The sequence below is a fragment of the Netta rufina genome (genome assembly GCF_964035555.1).
Source record: "Netta rufina genome assembly, chromosome: 13".
Lineage (NCBI taxonomy): Eukaryota > Metazoa > Chordata > Aves > Anseriformes > Anatidae > Netta > Netta rufina.
This window is the reverse complement of record NC_140136.1, coordinates 12206314-12231974: the sequence shown is the minus strand read 5'-3', so window position 1 is coordinate 12231974 and position 25661 is coordinate 12206314. Positions and strand designations below refer to the sequence as shown.

General features: G+C 43.1%; 2 protein-coding genes across 5 annotated transcripts in view; one reads left to right on the top strand and one right to left on the bottom strand.

The window, feature by feature from the left end:
- Positions 1-5999, top strand: part of PLEKHG4 (pleckstrin homology and RhoGEF domain containing G4) — a 77924-nt gene extending 71925 nt beyond the window's left edge. For 2 of the 4 annotated variants that reach the window (XM_084294751.1, XM_084294750.1), the window contains exons 19-24: positions 7-220; positions 825-941; positions 1025-1288; positions 2000-2196; positions 2768-2851; positions 4113-5999. In XM_084294751.1, coding sequence (XP_084150877.1) covers positions 7-220; positions 825-941; positions 1025-1288; positions 2000-2196; positions 2768-2809 — 834 coding nt within the window. In that variant the 3' untranslated portion in view covers positions 2810-2851; positions 4113-5999. The remainder of the gene's footprint in view (positions 1-6; positions 221-824; positions 942-1024; positions 1289-1999; positions 2197-2767; positions 2852-4112) is intronic. The other 2 variants (XM_084294752.1, XM_084294753.1) reach the window with 2 other exon arrangements.
- An 825-nt stretch (positions 6000-6824) lies between these two features.
- Positions 6825-25661, bottom strand: KCTD19 (potassium channel tetramerization domain containing 19; the record flags this gene model as incomplete). Its single annotated transcript, XM_084294833.1, has 17 exons — positions 6825-6923; positions 7283-7384; positions 7599-7753; positions 8757-8948; positions 10272-10334; positions 10475-11120; positions 12562-12670; positions 13734-13817; positions 15573-15715; positions 17250-17353; positions 18910-19070; positions 19962-20148; positions 20530-20652; positions 21576-21767; positions 22370-22520; positions 24196-24492; positions 25641-25661. 17 exons carry the CDS (start codon positions 25659-25661, stop codon positions 6825-6827), a joined length of 2829 nt encoding a protein of 942 aa, XP_084150959.1.

Genomic DNA, 25661 nt, shown 5'->3' with positions numbered 1-25661 from the left:
TGGCAGACCGCAGACATCGGTCTGACGGAGAACTCTGGGGACAGCGGGCTGCGCTTCGAGATCTGGTTCCGAAGACGAAAGTCGAGCGACACCTACATCCTCCAGGCCAGCTCAGCCGAGACCAAGCAGGCTTGGACCAGCGACATTGCCAAGATCCTGTGGCAGCAGGCAGCCCGCAATAAAGGTGTGATTCCTTCCCAGGGCGTCTGTGCCGCAAAAGGTGCGGGAGCCCCCTTCAGCTCGTGCTGTCCTGAGTAGGTTTGCAGCCTATTAGCAGGCAGCTTTGTGTGGCAAGCAGCCGTGTGCCTGCATGCAGCCTCAGGAGCATGTGCTGGGGTTGGCTGGGTGCTGTCCCTTCCCTGCCCCTCGTCCCAGACACCTTGACAGCTGTCCAAGCTCTGTGTGACTGTGGACACCTGCCTGGACACTGGGAGAAATGGGAGGTGCTAGCACAGGGTTTCCTGCTCTGTGAGAGTGGCCGTGCTGCTGAAAAGCTCACTCAGTGCTCTGCGAGAGTGGCCGTGCTTGTGAGAAGCTCGCTGTTCTCCCCACAGCTTCGCTATCGGAGTGGCAGCTTGCCTGGCTCAGGCTGGCCGAGCCTAATCTTCACCCCAGGCTTCCTGCTTGGATCACACTCCCAGGCGGCATGGCACTGGGCGCCTGAACCAGAGCAGAGCATGAGGGGCTGGTCGGTGCAGTCCTCAGGCTGGGGAGCAAGGGGGAGAACGGATCTGATGCCAGCAGCTCAGGAGCAGCCTGGCCCTGGGGCAGGGAGGGCCGGGGCAGCCTGGCAGGCGGCTGTTACACCTTGCTCTTCCCTTCAGAAATCCGCATGCAGGAGATGGTGTCCATGGGCGTGGGCAACAAGCCGTTCCTGGACATCAAACCCAGCGAGGCAGCGATCAATGACCGTGCTATCGATTACATCATGAAAGGCAGAGGTAAGTGCCAGCCCGCCCTGCCCCCTTGCTGCAAGCGAGCCGGGCGGGACTGACGCTCAGGGCTTCGTTGTGTTTTGTGGCAGGCGCCAGGACCAGAGCATCAATCGCAGTGTCTCTGTTCGACCATTCCAACCCGTACAAGAGGACGCAGGCGCAGCTCTCTGCTGGCAGCACCGCTGCTGCATACGGCCCTTCCTCCTCCTCCCTGCTGGGGCCCCTCAACCTGCACATGTACCTGGACCAGGCTCTGCTGCCAGGCGTCCTGGCCCCCAGGCGCCCCTTTGACGTTGGTGCCTGCATCGAGGAGGATGAGCTGGAGCACGAGACGAGCAGCCAGCCCTCACTGAGTACGTATGAGCCGGCCGTGCTGCAACACACCTGGGGATGTGACCTGCAGCCCAGCCTCTCTGTGCCATGGGCTTGTCCCCACGGCTTGCTCCCCACTGTGCGGTCACACCAGGCTCCCTGGAGTCATGGCACACCCTGCCGCATACCCACACTGCCCTTCTACACAAGCTCCATTCCTGCTTTCGCAGGAGCAGGCTTGGTGCCGCATACCAGGGCTGCTGTGGCCTTGGAGGGCAGTGCTTGTGCCTCTGCCTGCCTTGCCCCTCTGGTAGGAGGCGTTATGTTCCTCGCTTTGGCCAGCTTGGTCCAGTGACCCCGTGGCTTCCCATGTGTGAAGCTCTCTGGCCGGTACAGGGACAGGGCAGGAGGAGCAGTGCGTGTCCTGTGGTGGTGTGGTGGGAGCGGTGGTGCCTGCAGCATTGTACGGGATGCTGGGTCTGGGACAGGCAGCTCGGAGTCTGACTGCCCAGGGAGCAGGGCCCCCCTGTGTCCCAGGCAGTCCTCAGTGCCTCCTGCTCCTTCTCCAGCATCACTGGGTTACTGCAGTGGGTTATTTTGTTGCCTGTGGCTTTAAAGTGGCCCAGATAGCAGTGTGCCATAGCCACGGGCTTGTGTGACCGGTGCCTCTGCAGAGAGGTGTGTTACCAGGGGCACGTGGTCGTTTAGGCCGAATTCACAGTCCTCAGAATGATTTCCCTGTCTTCCCCCAGCAACGGAGAGCTCCGAGTCATCGCACTGCATGTCAGGCAGCGGCTCCAGCGGCTCCGACAGCGGCTGTGTCTCCAGCATCCCACAAGAAAGCTTCTGTGAAGACATGGGCTCACCCACCTACATGCCCCTGGGCTCACAACACAGCTCTGCGATGGAGGAGAAACCCCGGTTCACGAACAGCCAGTACATTTCTGCAGTAAGTGCAAGCAGCCAAAACGCTCTCTTCACTCTGCCTGTCACTACCACTGCCTCCTCGGTTCAAGCCACTGCCTCTCACGCGGGGACTGAAGATGCTGCTTTTGGGCTAGGAGTCGCTGTGGGGAAGTGATGGTTCCTCTCGCAGAGACTCGCCTCTTCGGGGGCAGGCCAAAGCCCCTGCGTTGCGAGAGCCTCCCCTTCGTGACCGGGATCCCTGAGGAGATGCACTGGAAAGGACCCGCAGGGCTGGAGGCTGCACTGGGAGGGGATGCTGTGCACACAGGGGCTTTCATGCTGCCGTGGGCTGGGGTACACGCTTAACCTCCTGGGGATGAGCAGCTGGAGCTCTGCTGCAGATGCTGCTAAGCTCCTTTCTGGGGAGGCTTGGACCTTTTGTGGGGAGCAGTGAGATGGGACGGAGGGAAGGACGGGAGCCTCTTGCTCTCAGATGTCATTTGTTTCTCCTCTTACGTTCCTGAGGGTTCTCAGCCACTTCCCTTCCCACTAGCTTGTGTCCTGATGCTGTTGTCCTCTAACCCTGTACTAATGCTGGCTTCTCTCCTCTGCAGAAAGCAGGCCAGGTCACCATAAGTCCCTCGACAATAGTGTGATCCCCTCTGCACACGTATACGGCCTAAGGAAGTGGAGTTGTTGTAAGTAGCCCCTGAAGGGGATTTTCCAGCAGCTCTGAGTGCTGGTCAGGCTTGGCAGTAGCTCTGAGTCAGGAGGACCTCACCCCCATTTCTCTCTGAGAAGTCTCCCACACGCATTCCTGACCAGTGTCAGTGGCTCTGATCTGGTTTTAGACAACCAGCTCCCGCAGCCAGCGCCTTAAATAACAGGTCGGATGCTTCTCTGGTTTGGAGGAGGAGAAACAAAACAGGCAAAAATGATTTTCAGGTAGTAGAGGCTTGTGCACCACCTAGTCCATGTGTCAGTGTTCAGATGAGCTTTGCTCTGAATGCTACCCAGCTGTCTAACCACTAATCTGTTTCTTGTGGCTATTTGCCGAAATCCTGCTGTTCGTTAGTCCCTCTGAGCTGCCCTGGGGAATCCATGGTATTCTCCCCAAGCTGGATTTATTCCACAGTTGCCTTTGAACCTCCCAAGGAGTCTGTACACATCACCAAGCAAAGGAACCTGCTAGGTTATGGTCAGGAAGTCCTGAGGGAGCTGCCAGGTGTTACTTCTGGAGGAAGTATTTCTGGACGTTGGCCAGAAGGTCCAGAAGATGTGTGAGGAAGCTCGCTAGTGACCTGTCTGAGGAGAGCTGAGCCCTGACGAGCCAGGCAGCCAAGCAGGGTGGCAGGTCCTCGTAAAGGCTTACTATGCCTCACGCAAGCCAGGCTGCGTCTGGCTCAGCTTTTGCCTCCTTCCTTACCCAAGGATTCCAGTCCTTAGCACTGGGCTCCCTGTTTGCTGGGAACAGAGGGCTGTGAGTGTCAGACAGACAGGACAGGGGCTCGGGTGGTCAAGGCACAGGCTGATAGATAGAGTGAAGGGCCTGGGCTTGTGATCCGCAGGTACTGGGGGTCATACTGAGCTAACCAAACCCAGCAGCCATGGTTCGAATTTGGGATCCTGAGCTCCTTCTTGGGACAGGTCACAGACAGGCCCTTCTGAAGTGGTCGCAGCTGCAGGGGGGTTGTTGCCCCACGGCTGCTCTGGCAGCAGCATGTAGCCTTTGGGTGAGGCCTGAGCCAGAAGCAGCTTTTAGCCTGGGGAAAGGGCCTCATTCCTCCTGCGAGGCTCTTCTAGTAAAAACGTTCTTTCGCCACCAAAATGCAGCTCTGACAAACCGTGGTTTTGTAGTATTTTGCAAAATCACTGCTGGCCAGGACAGAGGGACCTGCAGCTCCTGCCGTGTTATGGGAGTGCAGCCAGTCTAACCCATTGCACGGTGCTGTGTTCCAGGTTTGATTGCCATTTCAAACTCACTGAAGACCCCAGGCCTCTGACCAGCAGAAGGAGACAGTCTTCATCCGTGAAGATACTTTTACACATAATCAGGCTCTTTCAGACAGTCCAAAACCTGACCTCTGGCTGGGGGGAAGTCCCGAGAAGGTTTCTGTCAACTACGCTTAATAGCTTTGGTGTTGGATGGGACCTTGGGCATTCAAAATTTGTTAGCCCTATATTTATGAGTAATAAGTAACATAGCTGTTTGAAAAAAATGTATTATTTTTAAAGCTATGTGCTGTACAGATTTTTTTTTTGTTACAAGTGACTCTGTTACTGTTTGTTCTCTAAGCTGCACATTTTATAAAGTTTTTGGAAGGGCAAGAAGAGAAACCAAGGTATTTAAGAAAAGTAGTGTAACTTCCTGTTTCAGGGTTGTATTGACCTGGAGCTCAAGATTAACGTCCTTCCTTATGTTCTAAATATGTCTATCATAGCAATAATTTATTTTCTTGGCTTAACACTTCTGTTTTAATAAAAGCAATTCCATTGTTACAGTGAATTGTTTCTTCCCACGATTCTCCCAGTGCCTCAGTGCTGAGCTTCTCGCTGTCTTAACCATCTCCCAGCTCTTGCTGACTCTTCGGTCTCCCTGTGCGACTGCCGCGCTAACCATCTGCCAGCTCAGCCGCTGTTCTCACGCGTGACCTCAGGAGTGTTCCTCAGGAGAGAGGCCGGGTCCCCCGGTGGCAGCGTGTGGAGACCAAAGCAGAGCAGGGAGCATAGCAGGTGGGTGAGGAGGACACAGCTCCCCTATTCCAAGGTCCTCTCCTCCTGGTTTGTGCCACTCAGCCCCCACAGGCAGATTCCAGCCACACGAGGTGAATGACAAAGTTCAGCTTGCAGCGTGCCTTGTCCCAGGGGCCAGGCTGTGCCCCAGGATTTGGGGTGCTGGGGACTGGCCGCTTGCTTTGCTGCTGACCTAGCCCCTCTCCAGGTCCTTACTCTTGGTCCATTCAGTGTTGCTTGTTTGAGGAGGTTTGGGTGGTGGTGGCATCTGAGACAACAGCTTCTGAGTATCTAGGTTTAGTGCAATGCTCGACCTTAAATGCGTGATGTCTGCAGTAGGACAACGTAACTGCAGGACAGCTGTGTCCTGCGTCCCAAAGTTGCCTGTTAATGCAGAGTAACATCAAAGCTCCCTGCAGGGCTGTGATGCTGTCTTGGTGTTCTTGGAGGAAAGTTGAAGATCAGCGCTTTTCTGGAAGCTGCAGTTACTTACTGCCAAGCTCCTGCTTACTCCTGGTTTGTGTAGTGCTGTAAATCAGCATCCCCCAGACGCAAGAGAAGCGATGTCACATTTGGCCTTTATGGAGCAGGAATTTAATTCAGTTGCAGTTTCACCATAGCTGCTGCTGGGGTGGAGAAGCTGCTTGGTCCCCACAGTGCATTGCTGTAGTCTCAGATGTAAACCCTCATAGCCACGTGAGTTACCCTCCGCGTATAAACTATGTTCATTCAAGTCTGGAAATTCCTGTACTGTACATAAAACACTTGTTTAATAAGCCGAATGTTTTTTAAAACTTGTTCTTTTTTTAGACAGCAAATAGAACACAGTTGACACCTTTGTACAAAATTGTGTGGGAAACAGTTGCACAGGGAAGATTTTAGAAGTTACTATTTTAAAATAAGTAAGTTAATGCAAGATTTTGGGCTGCCAAGACAGTAATAGCTCATGTCACAAGAGGGAAAGACGTTACTAATGCGACAAAAGGAACATGAAATTTTCTGAATTTCTCAAAAGGTTTTTACATTGCTGGAAAAACAAAAAAACTTTAATGTTTACCTGATGCTGTTTTTTCAGGGTTTGATTGATTTGTCTAATAAAGGTTATTTTCTTTATATGAATCTTGTTTGCATGGTATGTTGATTTCAGTGTGGGAACCTGGGCTGCAGAAGAGGAAAGAGGTGTGCCTTGAGAAAAGTAGTTGTCCCCAGGGCATCTAAATGCCCTCTCAAAATGCTGGTGTAAGATTGAAATAACGTTTCCTTACCGAGTTGTTAGATGGATGAAAGTGATGTTTACTTGCTCTAGTTCACAGGGTGAGAACAGCGTCAGCTCTGCTCTGCAGAACTGCAGAGATTTTAGAGCAGGAATAGCAAAGTGCTGTGTCTGCACAAAGTGCTTAAAAGGAAACACGAAGTAACTGCTGGAGAACTGAGGTTATTATTTCCCCCACCTCTCCCCACCCCCCCAAAAAAAAAATATATAATAACAACAAAGGTGTTAGCAGAAAGAGTGGGTTCTCTTATTCATTTTCAGTAACTAAAGCCACAGGGCAGGGGCAAGCTTTTACCCAGCTCCTGTCCCAGCATTTTCTAATTCAGGGTGCCAGGGAGTCACCTGAGTGAGAGCTTCTCTGCATCCCCAGGCAGGAGTTAGGGGAACAACGTCACAGAAAACGTGCATGGCCATCTAGGCAGACAAAAACACAGCAGCAGTAGGTGGTGTTTTTTTTTTTTTTTTCCCTGGTAAATAAACCTAACTCATGACCAATAAGTGGTAGCACATAAGATTTGCCCCCTAAAGCTGACAGCTGACAAAGATTCTTAACTAAATGAAGGTACTGTTCAAAAAAAAACCAAAAAAAGCTCAGATGAGATGTTTACCCCTCTCACACACCACAATGAAAACATTTCAAAAACCTTTATTAAGAGTCTGTAAACTTACATTTCCAAGGCAAAGTATGAGACGGATCTAGCAAGCCCTCTCTCCATCAGTAAATCAAGGCAGCGGCTGTACTTCCACGCAAATGGCAAGGTAAACTGAAAAGGCACAAAAACAAGGTCACCATTAAATCCCCTGCTGACTGCAGAACAGCAGCATCGCTGGCTCCTTGCTGCATATTTCTTAACCATCCTAGAAGTCTTCCACCTACTTTTTGTGGACACTCTCACAAATTAGCGGCACAGTTTTAAACTTTTATTAAGGCTAGACATTACACTAGTCAATTAATGTGCTGAAAAATTCCCCCCCGTAATTCATTTGCAAGCAGCTGGGACGAGAGAACCAGCTTAAGCTGAATGCCAACAGTAATAATAATAAAAAAGACACCCCAAACACACACTCACACGTGCACAAAAACTCAGCCCTACAGCATCACCTGGTGGCGAATGCTACTTACTTCCACCCACTGCAATAGCTCTTCACGAATCTTTCTGTCCCGTTTAAAATACTCCGTGTTCAGTAAATCGGCGACAAACTCCTTGGGTGTGAGCTGCTGGGTCTAAAACACAGAACGTGACATCGTCATTCCAGCAAGCAGGGGCTCTTGCTTAATGAGGAGCATTAATTACCCTTGTTGAAACTTCTCTGCAGGCAAGCTGCTAAATGCTCCATCTCACTCTATTGAAGAGCGCAAGTTTTTATGTCCTGCCACCCATCGGTGGCCTGGGGAAGCTGAGAAACCACAGCTCAAATTGCCATGACCTTGTACCTACCCAAAGCCTGTTCACAAGGGTCATGATCTTGGCTGTGATTTCCTTGGGATCCTTCTGCCTTATGGAGTCCAGGATGACATCAGTCAGGAAAAAGTGGCACTTCCTGGCATAGAATATCTCCTCACGCGAGAGAGAAAAGCGAAGAAAAACGATATCTACAAGAAACAGTTCAAAGAACACAAAAAAGGATGTGGTTACAGCATTCAACATTTCAGTCATCCAACCTTTGGCTTCTTTAATGCCTTTCCTGTCCAAGGTTTTAACGCAATGGAGTTCTAACAGCCAGTTTTCAAACCTGAGCTCAACTTAAGGGTTTGCCCAAACGAAAGCTGAATATAGATTTTAGGACATTCACCCTGGGCTTTGTTTCATTTCTTTTCAGCTACATTTAAATGCATGTGTGTTCATACACACATGTTATTGGTTTACATACGCACACCTGCACAAGTAGTGCATGGCACTGTTGGCCACAAGGCGAGCACAGGGGCTCACTCTGCCCACCAGGAAGATTCATGCTCACACTCCAAGAAGTCTCAGCTGGAACTGGGCCCCCACAGCACCCCGACCACCTTCCCAGACAGGACACAGCAGTGCTCTCGTGCCTGCCCATCTCCAAAGCCTAAGGTCTAGCCCTTTTCCCAGCAAGACGGGAGACACCTGGGATCAGTACCTGGGATCTGACACAGCACCAGGGAAGGGCCACTGTACTATTCTGCTACAATATTAAAAAAATGTGTGCGTGTATATTATGTATTTTATATATATATAAAATACATATTTCACATCAATAAACAAGTATGCAATGGACTAGGACGCTGCCCTTCACTCTTGCATATCCTTGAACAATCTGTAACCACCCGGATAATGAGTTTACTGGTTTTCCTCCTTTTTTTTTTTTTTTCTCCCTGATTCTTTCCAGTTCTGTAGCTCTCTAAAAAATTCAACGCATTAAAGAGCTTCACTGGGAAATATTTAAGACACCTGCAAGGTTAGGCAGCTGCTGTCCTGCTGCTTTGAAGAATTAAGTCTTAGCAGTAGTTAAGCTGCAATAACCCTAGGTACTCAGACAGTCAGAACTGGCAACGAATCATGACAGAGATAATACTAAAAACTCTGCAGCAACATCATTTTTCTTACCTTTTGAACATCCTTTCTTACCTTTGGGTAGTGCTTGAGTGCTTGAATTACCCAGCTGGGTGCCATCCAGCAGAATGCTGTAAACAACACTCTCTTCATTGCATGTGTGAAAGCCATCACTGCCTAAAACTGGAGGATGTTCAACTTTAAGAATCAGCCCTACATTTCTGTGATCTTCCAGAAGAACCGGGGTTTGTTTGCTGTCCATTGTTTCTGTGAATGAATACAAGCTGAGTTTTATAGCACAGCCCATGCAGAAGTACTGGAATAAACACATTTGTTCTTTTGTAAGTGTGACCACAAAATTGTCATCTCGTTTAAGTTATGCGCTTTCTTTGTCTTCATTCTGTCAGGAGGTTTTGCCAGGAAAAGTGAAATGCCAATAGACAGAAAATAGCAACTTTTTCATCAAATAATTTACAATCTGAAGTATAACATTACAGGTCTTCTCTACTCCCCTCTTTCACAGGGAAAATTCAGAAAAAGTAACCATTACACATTGCTTAACAAAACCCAAGCATAATTTAGTCCGGGATTCTTTCAAGGGATATGAAAGAGGTTTTTTTTTTTTTATAGGAAAAAATAATAATCCAGCTTGCACTGCTATAGTAACAAAAACATCCACAATCATTATTAATACATTCTGCTTTGCCAGCAATTCTGTGAAAACTCACAGTGTTGCCCACTGTGGAAGTGGTACAGGGTAAATCACATCCTTTTTAGGGTGACGGGAGAAGTCTTGGACTGGGACTTTCCACTGAGGTTTCCTGAGCTTGCATTTAGTATCTTGGCTATCAAACATTTTTAACTCCTACACACGGCTGTGGAAACTTCTGGGTTTAACATAAACTCAGACTTTGTGCTAAATTACAGGTTTCTGTAACTTGGTCTGTGCCCAGTGATCTCACTGGTTATAGTGGACTTTATTCAGCTCAATTCACACTAGTAGTATGGATCTGTTGTTAGACCCTACATCTGAAACCCTTGTAAAACATTTAAGGTTTCATTTTTTTTCAGGCTCTGGTGACTGAACCATTGCTATCTTTGTACACTGCCAGCAACTCCAATAAAAGCACTAATAAAATACCACATATACCTAAAAAAAGATTGTTAGCAAAACCTATCTGAATGGCAAAGACAATTTAAAAGACTTTTCAAAATATTCTCAGGATCTGAGGATGTCCTCAGGAGAGGACTGAAGGACACAAAGTCTCCTTTTTCACTGTAGTCCCAATATCAAACTAGGATCCTGATTTTTGTGCCATTACCAACCATTAATAAACTCCAAATGTCTCAAAAATGCAGACGGATAACTTCTGCACATCAAAACAGCTTCACTGCTCATTGCACAGCTATAAAGGCAGAGTAACAAGGAGACAATTAAAGTACAATTCATTAACACTAGTGGATCAAAAAGCTGCTCGACCTTTCTGGCAAACACTCTTTTAGTATCAAACTCTGCATAGATAAGTGATAAAAAAAAAAAATCCACCAGTCATAACCAGGCCCTTGCTTAGCAGCTGGCAATCAACTTACTGCCTTTTATAGGGATGAGTTTCATCTGCAAGCTCTCATCTCTTACTTCACTGGGTAAACTTCCTACAAGCAGGAGAACAAGAAAAAGGCTGAGACCATCACTCTGAAGTTCAGCAGCACGATCAAAGTATCTTATTTATATACAAGTGATTCAGTTAATTACTCCCCTCATTTTTGAAAACAATCCCAAAGTAATCATTTACCTTCTGCTTGCTCCCTGTTTATGTTCTCTGTATTTTTTCCTATTGTGGGAGTAGTTTTTATGGTGCTGAATTTATATGTTCCAGCACTTGGAGTAACTGGCAGACTCTGTTTGAGCACGTATTGGTCCAGCTGCTTTCCTTCAGCCCCGGCTTCACATTGGGTAATGGGACTGTTTTCTTGAGTTGTAAAGCTTATTTTCCCAGGAGAACAAGCAACAGAAGCTTTGACACCTCTGTCGTTTTCAGGAGTGTTGTACTGAGATACACTGCCTGTGATGCAACCACCAGATACTTCTACGTGCTGAGAATCACATCTCTTGGAGTTCACCATGTCCCATTCCTTTACCAGGGAAAGTAATTTCTGGATGTGAGTTGCTGAGTCTTTGTTTTCTTCTGTCTTTGTTAAACTGCTTATTTCTCTCTTCCTTGGAGGGCTTGCTGAAAGTAAGCTGGAGTTCACTATACTGTGTGAGGATTCTTCGTCTTCTCCAAGTGTATTCTTTCTCTTTGTCCCCCTAGCCCGCGATACCATTTTGGAACACTTTGCCTTCTCCCCATTGGTATCTTGCTTTCCTGTCAGATCTCTTATATTACTCCATGTATTAATGCAGTGTTTACTGGAATCCACAGCTGCATATGGATACACCTAAAATACAATGAAGCGTTGTTATTTCTAATTTAGAAACAATTTCTAAATTCTAATTCTAGTTAGAATTTCTAATTCATTGGAAGGAAGTGTAAGTCTGGCCTTTCCTAATAACTGATATGTTTTTTTCATTCTACTACAAGCATTTAATTTAAGGACTGAGTTCTTAATCTCTGGAAAATATTTTCTCACTTCTATGCTGGATGCAGTGCCTTAAGACTGTCCAAACACTGCCCTGACAATTCAACACCAATGCTATGCTGTCCTGCATCACTTAGTGAGATGCTGGCCCTGCTTGTGTGCCTTGGCCACTTCAGTTTCTTTCTTCAAGTTCTGCTGAATTCAGCGATTGGAAATGTCTCTTCTACCGCTACAACTGAGAAAAATGTGGTTATGTGAAAAAACAGCAGCACATTCTACACAAAATGTACACAATTTGGCAAATTAAAGATGTTCAACTGCTCTACCACCTGAACAGCAGTGTTAATTAAGCTGCAGGTTGGAGCAGCTTGGTGTTGGTGTGTAAATGCTGCACAGGCAGCACCTGCTTTCACCTTTCCTTAGCAGACTGAGGGCAACTTTCAGCTGCTGTTGTCCAGCTAAGAACTAAAAGTAGGCAAAGATTTGAGTGGGAAGCACTTCAACCCATTCCACTGATTTCACAGACAAGAAAGTTTCTGCAGGATGCCTGAGTGCACTGCTTCAGCTTGCAGCTCCCACCCAAGGCTGCTGGTCCTATAGGAACCACACATCCATGACAGAATCACGCCAGGGAATGCCAGTTCATTTAGCATTTCCTGGTCATGCCTGACTCACGTAGGTCACGGATCCTGCTAACTCCAGGGCTGCAGTGATCTCTTCCTGCATTTCTTTACTACCTTAAAGCACTTAGTAGGAAGCAGGAGATTTGTTTCTACATCCTCTTTGGTCAGAGGTCTGAATCTGTGACCCAGCCACAGTTTGCAAGCCACACTGAAGTCTGGGTGAAAACATTTCCTACCCTTGGTGGCAGGGACTCACTAAGTAACCAGGAAAGCAAATCACAACACCAAAAAGAATCTAAAAGAGCGTAGCCTTGTGGTGCTTAGACCAAGCTAACACAGACAAGAGGTTGTTGTCCTTATGCTTTGGACTATCTGATTTAGAGTGTACAGTCACTGGATAAAAAGAAACAGCAGGGTAGCACCCAGAACACTGCTAAAGCACCCTGACTTGGAGTCAGTAAGTGTGGATGTTTAGCATTTAAATTCTCTCTTTACAGAAGAAGCTGTTTTGTGTTTTTGTAATATGCAAGCAGAATGCTTAATGCTATTCTCCACTCTCCCTGGATGCTCAAAACCTTTCTTTTTTAAGTAGTGAAGAATTTAAATTTGTCACCTTTCTAGTTCAAGTTGCATTTAAAAAGGCTTTATGGCAACATATTCTGAAAAACAAGCCTTACCTCTTCCGGGTCTTTGCTGAACTCATGCTCCTTATTCCAAGACTCAGTATCTAATCTTCTACATGGAAAAGAACCTTCATTGTGCAATTCCTTGCTTTGGATCCACAATCTAGATAACAAATATTTACAATTATTATAGAACTTTTTTCCAGGGGCAACACCCACTCATCCTGCAAAAGGAACTGCTAGGGCTTCCACTCATCAGGAGATCTGTATATACCCCATTCATTTTTATTATGAATTATTTTCAAACTTCTGGGGAATTAAAGGAATTCACAATTATCACTACTGTGTAATACAAAGGCAACCCAGGACCAGGAGACTTCATTGCTCACTTGTACTGAGAAGTTCTGAAATGCAATGCTGCAGACACACAGTAGATATATATATTTTTTTCTCTTCTGTTTCAGCATCCACAAAGCTTTGACCAGTGGATTTATGTAAGCCTTACTTATCAACCCAGGCTATGTTTATATAACATCAGACTTGGGGTTTGTTTCTCTCTCTCTCTTTTTTTTTTTTTTTTTTTTTTTTTTTTTTGTGAAGACGTTTTGTACGCTTTGGGGAGCAAGCTATTCAGATTCAGGACGATCACTTACATTCATGGAATCAAAACCAGGTTAAAAAACTGCTTAAAAACCTGAGCCTCTGACAGTGACTGCCTGAGTTGCACATCTGTCTTTGAAAAGGTGAAACACCTCTGGACGCACAGAGTAGCTGATGCTCTCTGCCTACAGACATAGATTTGAGAAGATTGCCTATTGAGCTGACTGATGATCTAGCGATGAACTCTATGGACCGATCTGGCTCCTGAAAGAGCACAGAAGAAACTACTAGCAAATGGGTTTGCAGATTGACAATTTGCAGATTTCTCCACAGCATGGTTGGAGAAAATGCTCCAGTAGGTCTCCAGAAAGCAGCTGAGGCTTGACAAAGCCAGGGCTGAGCCCTGAGCTGACTGATGACTCTTCTGTTACTCTTCCTGTATCCAAATAACTCATCGGGAAAAAATATGGCCCAAAAGGAAATAGAATTGCTCATCCTCCACTGGCTATGTTTCAAAAGGAAATGACAAAGTTGTGTTCCTTTCAAGGAAGGACAAATACTTATAGGTCAGATGAAAGGGCATTATACTACAGAAAAGAAAAAGAAAGAAGAAAATGTTTATCTACCTGTACGCATCACAGTGATAAAGTGCTTCTAAAAGAGAAGGGATCTGGTACTCCTCTGCTTCTTGACAAAATAGAGGCCATTCTCTGTAAGTTGTAAATTAACTTAACTGTAAAATCACTAAAAATCAACCTTACCTGATTATTTTACCCAGTTATATATGTATATTCTGGAAGCTTAGACAGTCAGTGCACAAACTAAAATGCACTCACGTAAGTGATTTTTCTTTTAACGTATGGACAAATAGCCTATCATTTTAAATACCAAAAAGCACCCAAACCAAGGTGTGGGTTTTTTTTTGTTGTTTTGTTAGTGTTTTTGTTAAATGTTTCAGACCAAACATCCAAACAATGAAGAAAAAAAATCCAGTGTTATTGAAAGTCATAGCAATTTTATCATTAACCACCATTAACTTCTACGGAATCTGAATTTTATATCAGCAATCCCAAATTAGAGGGCTCTTTTAAAAAGGTGCAACCAAAATAAATAAGCTCCTAAACCAGAAGCATTCAGCAGTATCTCTCTGAATTTTTGTCAGGCTTGTTATCTTCAAAACTTTTTCAAGCTATTGACCCCTTACTAGCTAAGCAGGTCTGTCCCCTCTTTTTCCCCTTTCTTTCTGTAATTAACCATGGATGACAGAAACCTGATTTTGAGAAGCAGGAGTCCTGCTCTGCGATGCTCATGATGCTTTCTCATGTTGAAAATTCACCCTGGCATTTTCCTTAGAGAATCCCATAATGAGGGTTCACAGCTTTGAAGGCTTCTAGGAAATCTAGCATTCCCTGAAATATTCTTAGCCCTAGAACATGCTACTAAGCTGTTAGCGTTGCTCTTGGTCTTACCCAAATTAGTGTCTCTCCAGCCATTCCCAGGCATGGTTTGGCCAACTGGATGTTCCTGGGACTGTTTGCAGTGGACAGAAGTGAAGCCACCAGCTCGGGGAGGTTAAGACATGTCACCAGCAGAAATGCAGCTGGCCTCAGTGACCAGAAACATTCCCAGATATATTTAGTTTGCTTGTATAGATATAACTGTAATGTTTGACATCTGACTTCCTGTGCCTTTGATGTTAGCCGTGAAGGCAAACAGTGATTAATATTCCAAAGAAGACATGGTGTAACAATTCTGTTGTCTTTGGAGGAAAGAATGAAAATGCATACTCTTCATGGCAACAGCTAAGTGTGCTAAAAATGACCACATCAGCTGGTGAGCTAAAAAGCCATGATCAGTACTGAAGAGAGTCTGCCTACTAGGATCAATCCAGCAAACAAGGGCTTTAAGGACTGCAGAGACCAAAGGATGCGATGCCATACAGACTTTCATCCTAACAGATGGGAGGAGGGAGGTGTTCTCTCCTGCTTAGGAGCCCTGTGATCCTGCACTCAATGCCACTGCCTTTTTGGAAGAGATTTTCCAGCATTAGAACAGAGATACCAGTAGAGGGAGCAGATGCAGTATTTTTCAGCTGAACTAAACCAGATTTAGCTGTCCCTGCTGTAAATAAAACACAGAAATCTGAAGATGAATGCAATGATAATTTTTTGTTTGTTTGTTTTGTTTTTTCGTTAAATGCTTGCACACAGTACACAAATCTTTGATGTACCCTGCAGTACAAGTATCTGGTGTACCAATCATTAAAATAAAGGCATACTTATCTCACCACAATCTCTAAATCCCAACAATTCATGTTTAGATAGAATGGTTTACTTCAGGACTAAAATAAAAATTCTTAATTCCTTTGGACAGTTATTTCTATGAAAATCAGAAAACAGATGCCCATGCTTGTTTCCCTTATAATTATCTAATATAAAAGAAACATGCAAATTCGCCCTACTTACTTAAATTCTGTTGGCAAAAATAATTTCCCGAGTCTTAGAAAGTTGAGAACGTGCCGAAATATTTGTCCATCTCCATGGATTAGAAGACTTTGACCATAGGTGATCCAACAGACTTTTTTGTCATTTGACAGCAGCTCTGGGTACTACAGAAACAAAAATACATTAAGACTGTTGAAACAACATTTTCTCAGACTAAGAAGATGTCTCTTCTTGTTATGAAAGCAATTCTTCAACTTACATAATACTAAATGTAGGAAAGTAATTCTAGGTCATCGCATTAATTTTGTTATCAAGAGGGGTGACTGTACTATAATGAGTGGAGTCTGTTCCAGACTAAGCACATTAATCCTGCTGTGTGTATAGTACTGTCTTCTTCTTAAGTATTTGTAGCTTCACAAATTCTGTGTAAAAAGTTGTATAGAAATTTTGAAAGGGGAAAAAATTAGTTCTTACGAAGTACTGGAGTCACTGTCTGGAATATGCTAGGCTATGCACCAGTCTAGCCGAAGCTGTGCAGAAAGTTCACCGCCTAAATCACAAGCCACATCCATAATGTGTTTGAGCTGGCAAGTTGTATGAACAACCTGAAGCCTGTGTTGGTTTTCAGATGTGGAAACAAATACCACGTGGCCCTTAGAAACTACACATAGACTAAATCCAAGTTGGCTACAAATCCCACAGCTTTTATGGTAAGGGACTGGGGAATCTTCTAGTAAAGAATCAGGGCTGTCTTCTGCTTGGCACCAGTGGTGGGATATCAGCTGTACAACACATAAGCTCTGAAGAGCCCGCAAGACTATGCAAAAAGTGCCTCTCTTCAAGCATGCCCTTTACTTCATATTAATATGCACGTTAGGATGTATCTGGGGTAGAAAGAGCCCTGGAATCCAACCTGCACCTGAAACTGTAAATCTGCCCAGTGGTAGTGGACACAATGAAGCTGAAACACACACACAGAGTTTTGAAGTGTCTAAAATAGCATGAAGGGACGTGGCATGAAAATGCATTACGGCAACTGAAGGCACAAAACAGAGGAGGAGGAGGATGGGGCAGCCAAGGTCCTATAGCTGTGCCCATACAGCTCAGGAAAGATTCCTGGAGGAAGCCCTCCCTAGAGCCACATCTGTGTTGAATTTCAGAAGAAACCAGATGGTTCACTCCCATGAGCTCTATAAATGCAGCAAAGCATGTCAAGTATTTGCACCTGATTATCAATATGTTCTTAACTCCATGCTAATTCAAAGCAATTTCCTACGGGATTTTCTTTAACTCACTAAACTTCAGTTTAGTGGGTTTAAGTTCATGCATAAGGTTAAGCAATACAGTCAAGGCTCTGCTATTTTTCTCTTTGTTCTTACAGATTTCCTGTCCAAGTTATAGAGGGAAGGAAAAATACTGTTTGGATATCTTTTCTCAGTGAAAGGATTAAACAAGTTCCATCAAGTTGGGCCCTTAATGGCCCAACTACTTATATTACTAGCCCAGAAAGTACTTTCTTAGGAAGTCAAGACTTCTTTCCCTCAGGTACTTGAACATATTCCACTTAATATTACGCCTGGGGCAACACCATTCTAATAATTCTTATTATTAGAAATTTAGATTATGCTCTGTAGGATTACAGAATCTGCCTTAGGAAGGGTCATGCTAAGCCAACCAAAGACAATTAATTATCCATACCTTCAATAGTGTCTGTAAGTAAGTTTCATACCAGTTACTTCCTACATAAACTTTCACAATCTGATGCAGTGAGCATGCTGACACTTCTGCCGTCCAGTCTGCACCTAGAGATGGAGTAACAAATGGAAAGGTGACAACTAAAATAACTGTCAGCAGTAACTTTAGATCTATAACAAAATAATTTAAAAAAATAATGGATTTTTCATCAAAACAATGTAAATAGCAAGAATTATCTGAAATAGTGAGGTAACAGAGCACGCTGTGTATACAGAGCTGCAACTCTCATGCTTCTTTGCTCATACACAACCACAAGGAAATAACAGGTGAGGATGTAATGTCAGAATAGTGGACAACTTGGTCCATCCATGCTGCAGTCTAACCACCTCTCCTCTAAACCTGAAGATAATAATAAGAAGAAGGCTGCGTACATTAGCATAGTTTTGATAACTCAACAGTTTTATCACCTAAGGTAGGCGAGCCTAAGTACACTCTTACATTGTCATGGAAAGTAATGAATTATTTCCAGATTACTGGGAACAAAGGAAAAAAAATCAGAGGTCTTTGAAAGTGAAAACTCAGCTTGTCAGCAAGTGTAAAGCTAGTGGAAAGCCAGAGCACGCTGGAATACCAGAGCCTTGCCCATCTTGGCAAGGAGCCTCACTCCTTATTTTCTTTGAAGATGATGTTATCATGGCAGGTGCAAACCTCAAACGGCTTGTATATGCAGAGGGCAGATATAACCCAACAGCTTTGGATACGTTTCAGTCTGGGATCAGACCACATCCCACCTCAGTGTGGAAACAAAGATGTGGGAAAGCTCCTGTTGAAATCCTTACCAATGTAGTTCATCTTATTGTTTTAGTTAGTAATTCCTGTGACTCTCTGCTTTAGGAAAAATCAAAATCTTTGCATTCAAATGGAATAGTTAAAAACAGATGAATAATAATAATACAAAACTTTGAAAAGCGCTCCAACATGGAGAATTTTATTTCTTACAAGAGCCCAGGCCTTTACAGAAGATATAAGTAAGCCACACTCTTAAAGGAATGATATATGGGGCTATAGGTAATGACATAAATAGATTCTAGGGTTCTCTAAACAATGAACAAACTAGAACATGGTTGTCTTGTACAGCTACTGCAGTGGGACTATCTTTCATAACATATAGGGAGCTGAGGCATCATTTACTGTTACAACGTTTGAGTCACAATTATTTTTTCTAGCAGCTTTCTCCAACATACTAATCGAGAGTGATGCATAATTCAGTAACTGCTGCTTCAATTTAAGACCAAAGCTTCCTATCCAAGGGTTAGAGCATCACTCCTTTCTACAGAGACCTTTTGCATGGAAGGGCAGGGAGGAATTTCAAACATCAGCCCTGTCACCTTGTTCTTGTGAAAATTGCTGATGGCTCAGAACTGGCAGGACAAACAACCCCTACGGGAAAACAGAGGGCCCTGACAGTGGAGTAAGCTGGAAGTAAGGTCACTGCTACCACATAAGTCAAACTTCCAAATAAACCACAACAAGTACATTTAGAATCCTACAAGCTGAAGTTTGAGCCAGGAGGAAAGGATTATTGACTGATTAATTGCATCCAGGCAATAATCCTCAATCTGCTCTAAAACAAAAAGATTTTTTGAAAAAAATCTTGACTTACTGTAATCTCTGCTCCCCGATGACATCTGTTGCTTCAGATAGCATTTTAAAGCATCTTTCATCGGCTCGTATGTGCTGTCCATTTTGTCCAAATAAGCACAGAGCTCTTGGATTTCAGAAATATTTTCAGTGAGAGGAAGTTGGCAAGTTCCCAACCAATTTCTATCCAAAAGAAGTAGAAATCACATTTTCTTTTTATTTTTATATTTCTACTACTTATTTTTAATGAGTAAAAGTCAGTAAATACAAATCTTCCTAAATATGTTTTTTGCACCTACTGATCTTTACTTGTAACTTTTTTTTTCATGAATTGAGGGCCCTGAACAATCCACAGTAAATCTGGAGCCATCAAATAATGATCTGAAAAAGCTTTGATTAAAGGTTTTAATATGTTATTTCTCCTACACTGTATCATTAACCAGTGACAACAGCAAGTGCACACAAATGCTAGGGGCAGAGACGAGCTGATTACGAGTTTTATCTTCCTGTCGGCTTCCTGTGAGCCTTCAGATTTTAGGGGTAGCGTGTGTTTGTGCTACATTGTCTAGGCAAGAGTGCTACCAGCATGGAGATTTTAAATGTAGTATCCAGACATCTACACTTTTTGTTGGAACGGGCAAAGTGGCACAACTTTTCTGTGACTTTCAAACAAACAAACAAACAAACAACAACAACAACAAAAAAACACAAAACAACTGTACCCATAGCCATTGAGGTGCTTTTTAAAATTTCCTACAAGGAATAGTATGTGTTAAGAACGTGTTATCACTTAAAAATAACTAATGATATTAAGTTTTAGGGATGTTATCGCCTGAAAATAAATGATGATAATAAAAAAATCCCCGTATCACTTTGGAATTTGAGGCTTATCAGCCTGCAATATAATAGAAGGACATGATTGCTCCTGTAATTGCAGTTATGTGCGAGCTGAGTTAATGAACACCGTGATTTCCAAAGGTCAGACTCATGGGAAGAGCATCCGGTTTTGGCTCCAAAGATGCCCACCGCTCCCCCAGCTCCGGGGCGACCCCCGGGGGGCTGCCTGCCGCCTACCTGGCGTGCTGGAAGAGGCCGCCGGTGCCGCAGATGTGGAGCCGCCGCCGGTTGTCGCTCATGCGTAGCTGTCCGAGGACTGAGTCGGGATATCGCGACAGCAGCCCCAGCGCCAGGCAGAAGAGGGGCGCCCGCCGCCCCACCGTGCCCCGCCGCCTGCCAGCGCCTCTCCCTGCCGCGCCGCTGCCTGCCAACCAAGGAGATGCACGAGGGGTGTCAGGTCCCAATCAAGCACTGATTGATAATTGCAACCCTATTTCCCACCCTTTCTAAGGCGACTTCGCTGGATTTTCTTTCTTGTACATGGTGGTTTTAAGGTTGTCGTTATGAAATGGGATGTTTGGAACAGGAATGGGGGCAATAGGTCCAGCAGCAAGCCACCACAGAAGCACAGAATTTAGCCTGGAAGGAGGTCCTTCCTCCTGGGTGCACCTCTAGGGTGCCGAGGGACACATCAGAATATCTTCTGAGATCTCCAAGGAAGGAGACTCCAAAGCCCCTGAGCAGCCTGTTCCAAGGTGCAGTCAATGTGCATTATGTTACCTCTATGGATAATATGCTATAGTACCTCTATAGATCCTCAAAGCATCTATAAGTTCAGGAATTCCCAGAAGTAAAACTTCTTCCTCCAAGACATCGATGTTGGAGAAGTCATCGGGCAACAAGATCTTCTCTGAGCGGAGAAAGTTAACTTGAAAATAAAAATAAAATATTGGAAGTGTGTTGGCATCCGCTGTCCAGGGCTCAGATCTAGCAAAAACAGTTTCTAGCAACTTCCCTTGGTGTTACTATTCACACTTAGACATACATGCAGCAGATAATAAATCCGCACCAGGAAATACTGCCTTTGAAACAAAATCCTGAAAACTAGGTTTGTGCTGGAGGAGACCTGGTACAGCATAAATGACAGGGTAAGCACAGAATCAGGCTAGCTTTGTTTATTAGAGCAGCCTAAGAAATTCCTGTAAGAGGTTTCCTGTTTGTTTGGCTGATTCTTTTCCCTGGGCACAGCCCCCTCCCAATGTGTACTTAAACGTGTTTTTCCATAGGCTAACATCAGAATTTATCCATAGGACTAGCAGAGCAAAACTCCAGCAATTTCTTTTCTCATGTTGACTGAGCCCTCTGAGGATGAAATACTATTCTGATGGAGGACTTATGTGGTCCTTTCATACTTCTGAGATGTACTTGTCTTTTTTTGAAAGTGGAGTACTATTTCATGAACAAATGGCAATTTTTTTGCTAGAAAAAAAGATACAAGAGTGAGTGAACATTTAGAGTCACTATGTTAAGTTTTATCTTTCTTAATTACCAGTTGTCAACAGCAGTTCTGGTCCTTGATGCCATTAATGCATTTCAGCTCAGAAAAACATTGGATTAGTAAAGACAAATAAGTAGGACCATAAGTAGGTAGTTTTAGGTACATGTACTCTGGAAACCACTTGGTAGATGCTTTGCTTGTTAGTTGTTAAACAGAGCAATAAAACTTAATCCCCTCCCCCCAAAAAAGATGAAAACATTCTGATTTTTAAAGTATTATTGAAGATGGATAGAAATAGTTTAATTAAAATGATTTAAACGTGTCATAATAATAATTTAAAAAAGAATAGTTACCTATGAAACGGAACTCACTGCATCCACATTCAATCAGGACTGCATTCTCAAGCAGCCACAGCAAATTGTCATCATTAACTAGCGCAGGATATTTTCTCACTAAATCTAGTGGCAAAAAACAGTAATTCACTTCTTCTTCTGTATCAAGTAAAGGTGTATCCACTAGCCCTAGGGGAGCACTTTCATGTAAACCTAGGCAAAGAAAATTGCAGAAAAATCAATAGATAAATAAAGAAGAATTCAAATGACCTGGCTCTAGTACAGCAAAGCTAATAAAAGTGCATTAACATTGTGCAACACTTAACATTCCCCCCAAAATAGTGTTATAGCTACGTGCTAGCCCAGCACAAATCAAGAAAATATTTGTGTGGTGTTTCTTATTTATTTAAATAATGATGAATACAGAAGAAAAGATGACAAGAAAACCTTTTCAAAACTCTAAAACATTCCTGGCTTGCAACAAACTAACGGTCTATGGACAATCCTAAGGATGCAAAAGAATTATCAAGCCCCTAATGCGAAGTTTCCTATACAAAGAGTGAGAAAGAGCCGTTGAAGATGAAAACACCCTATCAAGAGTGATATGATCAAGATGTGATCAAACATCTGGAAAATGATGTGCAAAAATAGGGCAAGAAATTTAAATCCTTCTCGTGTTTCTGTAACCAAAAATTCTGAACTGGTCCAAATGCAAGCACACATCTACAACTAGAGGTAACCCTGCCAAGGCATCTAAGTGATAAAAGCACTCGCTGCACTTGACAGAACCCTGGAAAAGGGGCTGGGACACTTACCTGTGAATGCTTTTCTTTTGGGAGAAACCTCTGAGGGCTTGCTGGTACTTTTTCGCGTTCTCCAGTAACTCGGAGATGTTCTTTGAGCTACTGGTATATCGGCAGGTCGAACACATAAATCATGTTTCTCCTCCTTCAAATTATCTAAGATCTGTTAAAATACATACATTTTTTTCTGTTTAGTACTTCAACTCAAATAATTAACCAAAAAAAAAATACGTATGGGAAAGAACCTAATCCATGTTGCTATGCCATAGTTCACATCCATATGTCATGGAATATGGTACATGGACAAGAATAAGCATACATTAGATTCCTGATTTTTAGATACCTAAAGGTATCTGGACTGAATGTGTGAGGAATATTGCATGCGTAATTAAAATAATTTATATATTCCAAATAAAGCCAATTCTTTTTGCAGCATTTGAGTTCTGATGGTATTTCTTTGTATTCTGGCTCTGGAATTCAAGACAGAACATTAGCATGTGTAAAGGTACACAACAGAAAAAGCCAAAAACACAACAGTGAGCTCTTTTTAAATAAGATCTTTACCATAAGCTGAAGGAATTCAATGATTCTAAGAGGGAATTGATGTTTGACTCAATTATAGTAATTATTAACAGTCTATTTTCCTAATCTTTTATGGAATGATATTTTAAACCTGGAAAAAATAGTTACACATACTTTTGTAGGCTATTAAATATGAAGTAAATTTAGAGCTACAGTTATGACTACTAAAGCACAGATGTAATATACCTTCATGAAATTAATAAGGTTGCACTGACAATCACTTAAAAGCCAGAAACTTCAAGAATTCTAGTTCAGTGAAGCGTGTTCCTGGCCATACCACAGTAGCTCCATGTTAAATATGTGATTGTGTACTGTTAACACAACAGACTACTGAGGTTTGGTGGTCTTCCTCTCCCAACCTATTTGGAGATGTTACATCTTTAAATACGGTCCTAAAAAAAAATAAAATAAAAAATCCAAAAATGTTAATGTTAAACCCAAAATGCTAACATTTTGGGCTAAAGATGTTAAACATTGTAGTATTTTTGAGAGAACTTGATAAATAGTACAAAAAAAAAAAAAAAAAGGAAAAAAAAAATAAAAGAAATTCAGAGTTTAAACTTAGAGGAAATGCAAATACTAACACATGAAAATACACAGTTCATCCATGCAGGAAGTATGGACTCAGCCTTCACTGATACAATTCAAAATCACAATTCAATTTCAATACATAATTCTTGTAGATAAGCAGTAAATTAAATATTAAAGGTCTCCATTTAATATGTCTATTTATGCAACTAAAGAATAGGAGGAGAGGAAGAAGTATTATTTCCCTGTTTGAACAACGAATTCAGTGACGTCCTACTGGGATGAATTTCTTTTCTGGCAAACTGAACCTTTTCAGGGAACAACAGAATGGGTGGTAATCTCACATTTTTTATTTTTTATTTTTTTTTTCAGATTAGAGGGTTCATATTCAACAGGACTGGTCAATATAATTGTTATAAAATGCTGAGCATAACTGTCGGTGGATAAAAGCCTCTGCTTGCTTTAATTTTAGCAAATAAACAAGTAAAAACAGTTGAATGAGCTCTGACAGAAAGATCAAGCATCAAACGTGGAACATTTTTCATATTCACTGTCCATGACAGACAAATTGAATGCCAAAACTACTTGCTTGGATAACTACTGCAACCATTGTTAAAATCATACATGTAAAATATCCTTGACATCCTTTTACAGTGAGTATTATCAAAGAATAACAAATATATATATATAGAGAGAGAGAGAGAACTACATAGAATTCCCCACTTTACCTGTACTAGAGGTGTCAGCTGAAAAATTAATGCTTGCTCATATAATAAATTAAATTCATCACAGCTGAAAAAAGATACTTTTGAAGTCTGCATGTAATAGTGAAGGTGCCTAAATATAAAACCGTCGTGGTCAATAAATAATCTTAGATTTTCAGACTGGTCTTGTACAGCAGCTGCTTTCCATAATGGAGATTCAGGAAATTGAGCGACTTTACTTTTGGGAATTGAGAAATACCAGCCACCAACATTAAAATTAATTGACTCTTCTTCTGCAGATTCAATAATACTCTCTGGTTCCTTCAAAAGAAAAGGAAAACATATCAACAGGCAAGAATGAACCTGTGAATTCTGGAATAAAGCAAAAAAAAAGCCATTTTATTCTAAAAACTCCATTGGACCTTGCATTTTATTTCCCTCCTGCAGAAGCATCCACACCATATGTTTTGAAGCAGCTCATCAAAAAATTAAGTATGGGGCAAATGCCCAAGGGCTTTACATTCTTAATCATTTGTGCATGCATATTCCTTAGTTAATATGGATCGAGGGTTGTGAAAAGTTAATAAATTGCATGCTTTTATATAATATAATTCTTACAGCTAAACCTTAGAACAACCTGGTCTACAACTGAAATACAACACATGTCTTCTTTAAATTTACAAATAAAATGAACTACATTTCAGGCAGAAAACTTCTTGATTGTTACAATTTGTATTCGTGTTTGAACCAACTCCAGCTAAGTAAGCTACAGTAATTTTGTTATGACAAGACAGTAATAAAACACAAATAAATGCTTGTATACCCTCCCACACTACTCCGAGCAGCAGGAAGGAAACACAGTTATTGGTTTGCGGCCAATTGCTTCTTGTTGTTGTATCACACTGAGATGTATTAGTCTGTGGCTTACAAAAACAGAAAAGCCAATTCAAGCCTGAAAACAAAAGCAGCCTGCGCTCCTTAGCCACAGTGGCTAGCCTGAGAAGCCAAGGAGACAGTGTTTGTGTTGACAATGGAGGATGCGATTCTTGCAGCAGGAACAAGTGGGGGAAGATAGGTGGTATTTTTAGGCTATTTCTCATTCAAGCGGCTATAGACAGGGAGTCAAAAGGAAATCTGGAAAAGGATGGGGAAAAAAATAACTGTTAATGAACGTAGGAACTGTAGCTTCTTGAGGGAGCTGCAAGTCAAAGCTGAAGGTGCTGCTGGTGGCCACTGTGGCAATGCTGCAGAACTACAGTTACGCTGGCCTCAAAGTGCTCTTAGCCTTGGCTTTTTCACAGGTGTTCTCAGCTTTGTAACGCTGATACCACCTGGCAATTTCAAATCTAATATTTGCGGAGAAAACATGAAAAATCTGGCCAAGAAAACTAGTTTTAAAAAGTGACCAAAGTCTGGGTATTTCTAAGGCTCATTCCCAGCATTTAGGGGCAGCAGAAAACAGCACACACCGCTGCTCCCAGCTCCCTCAT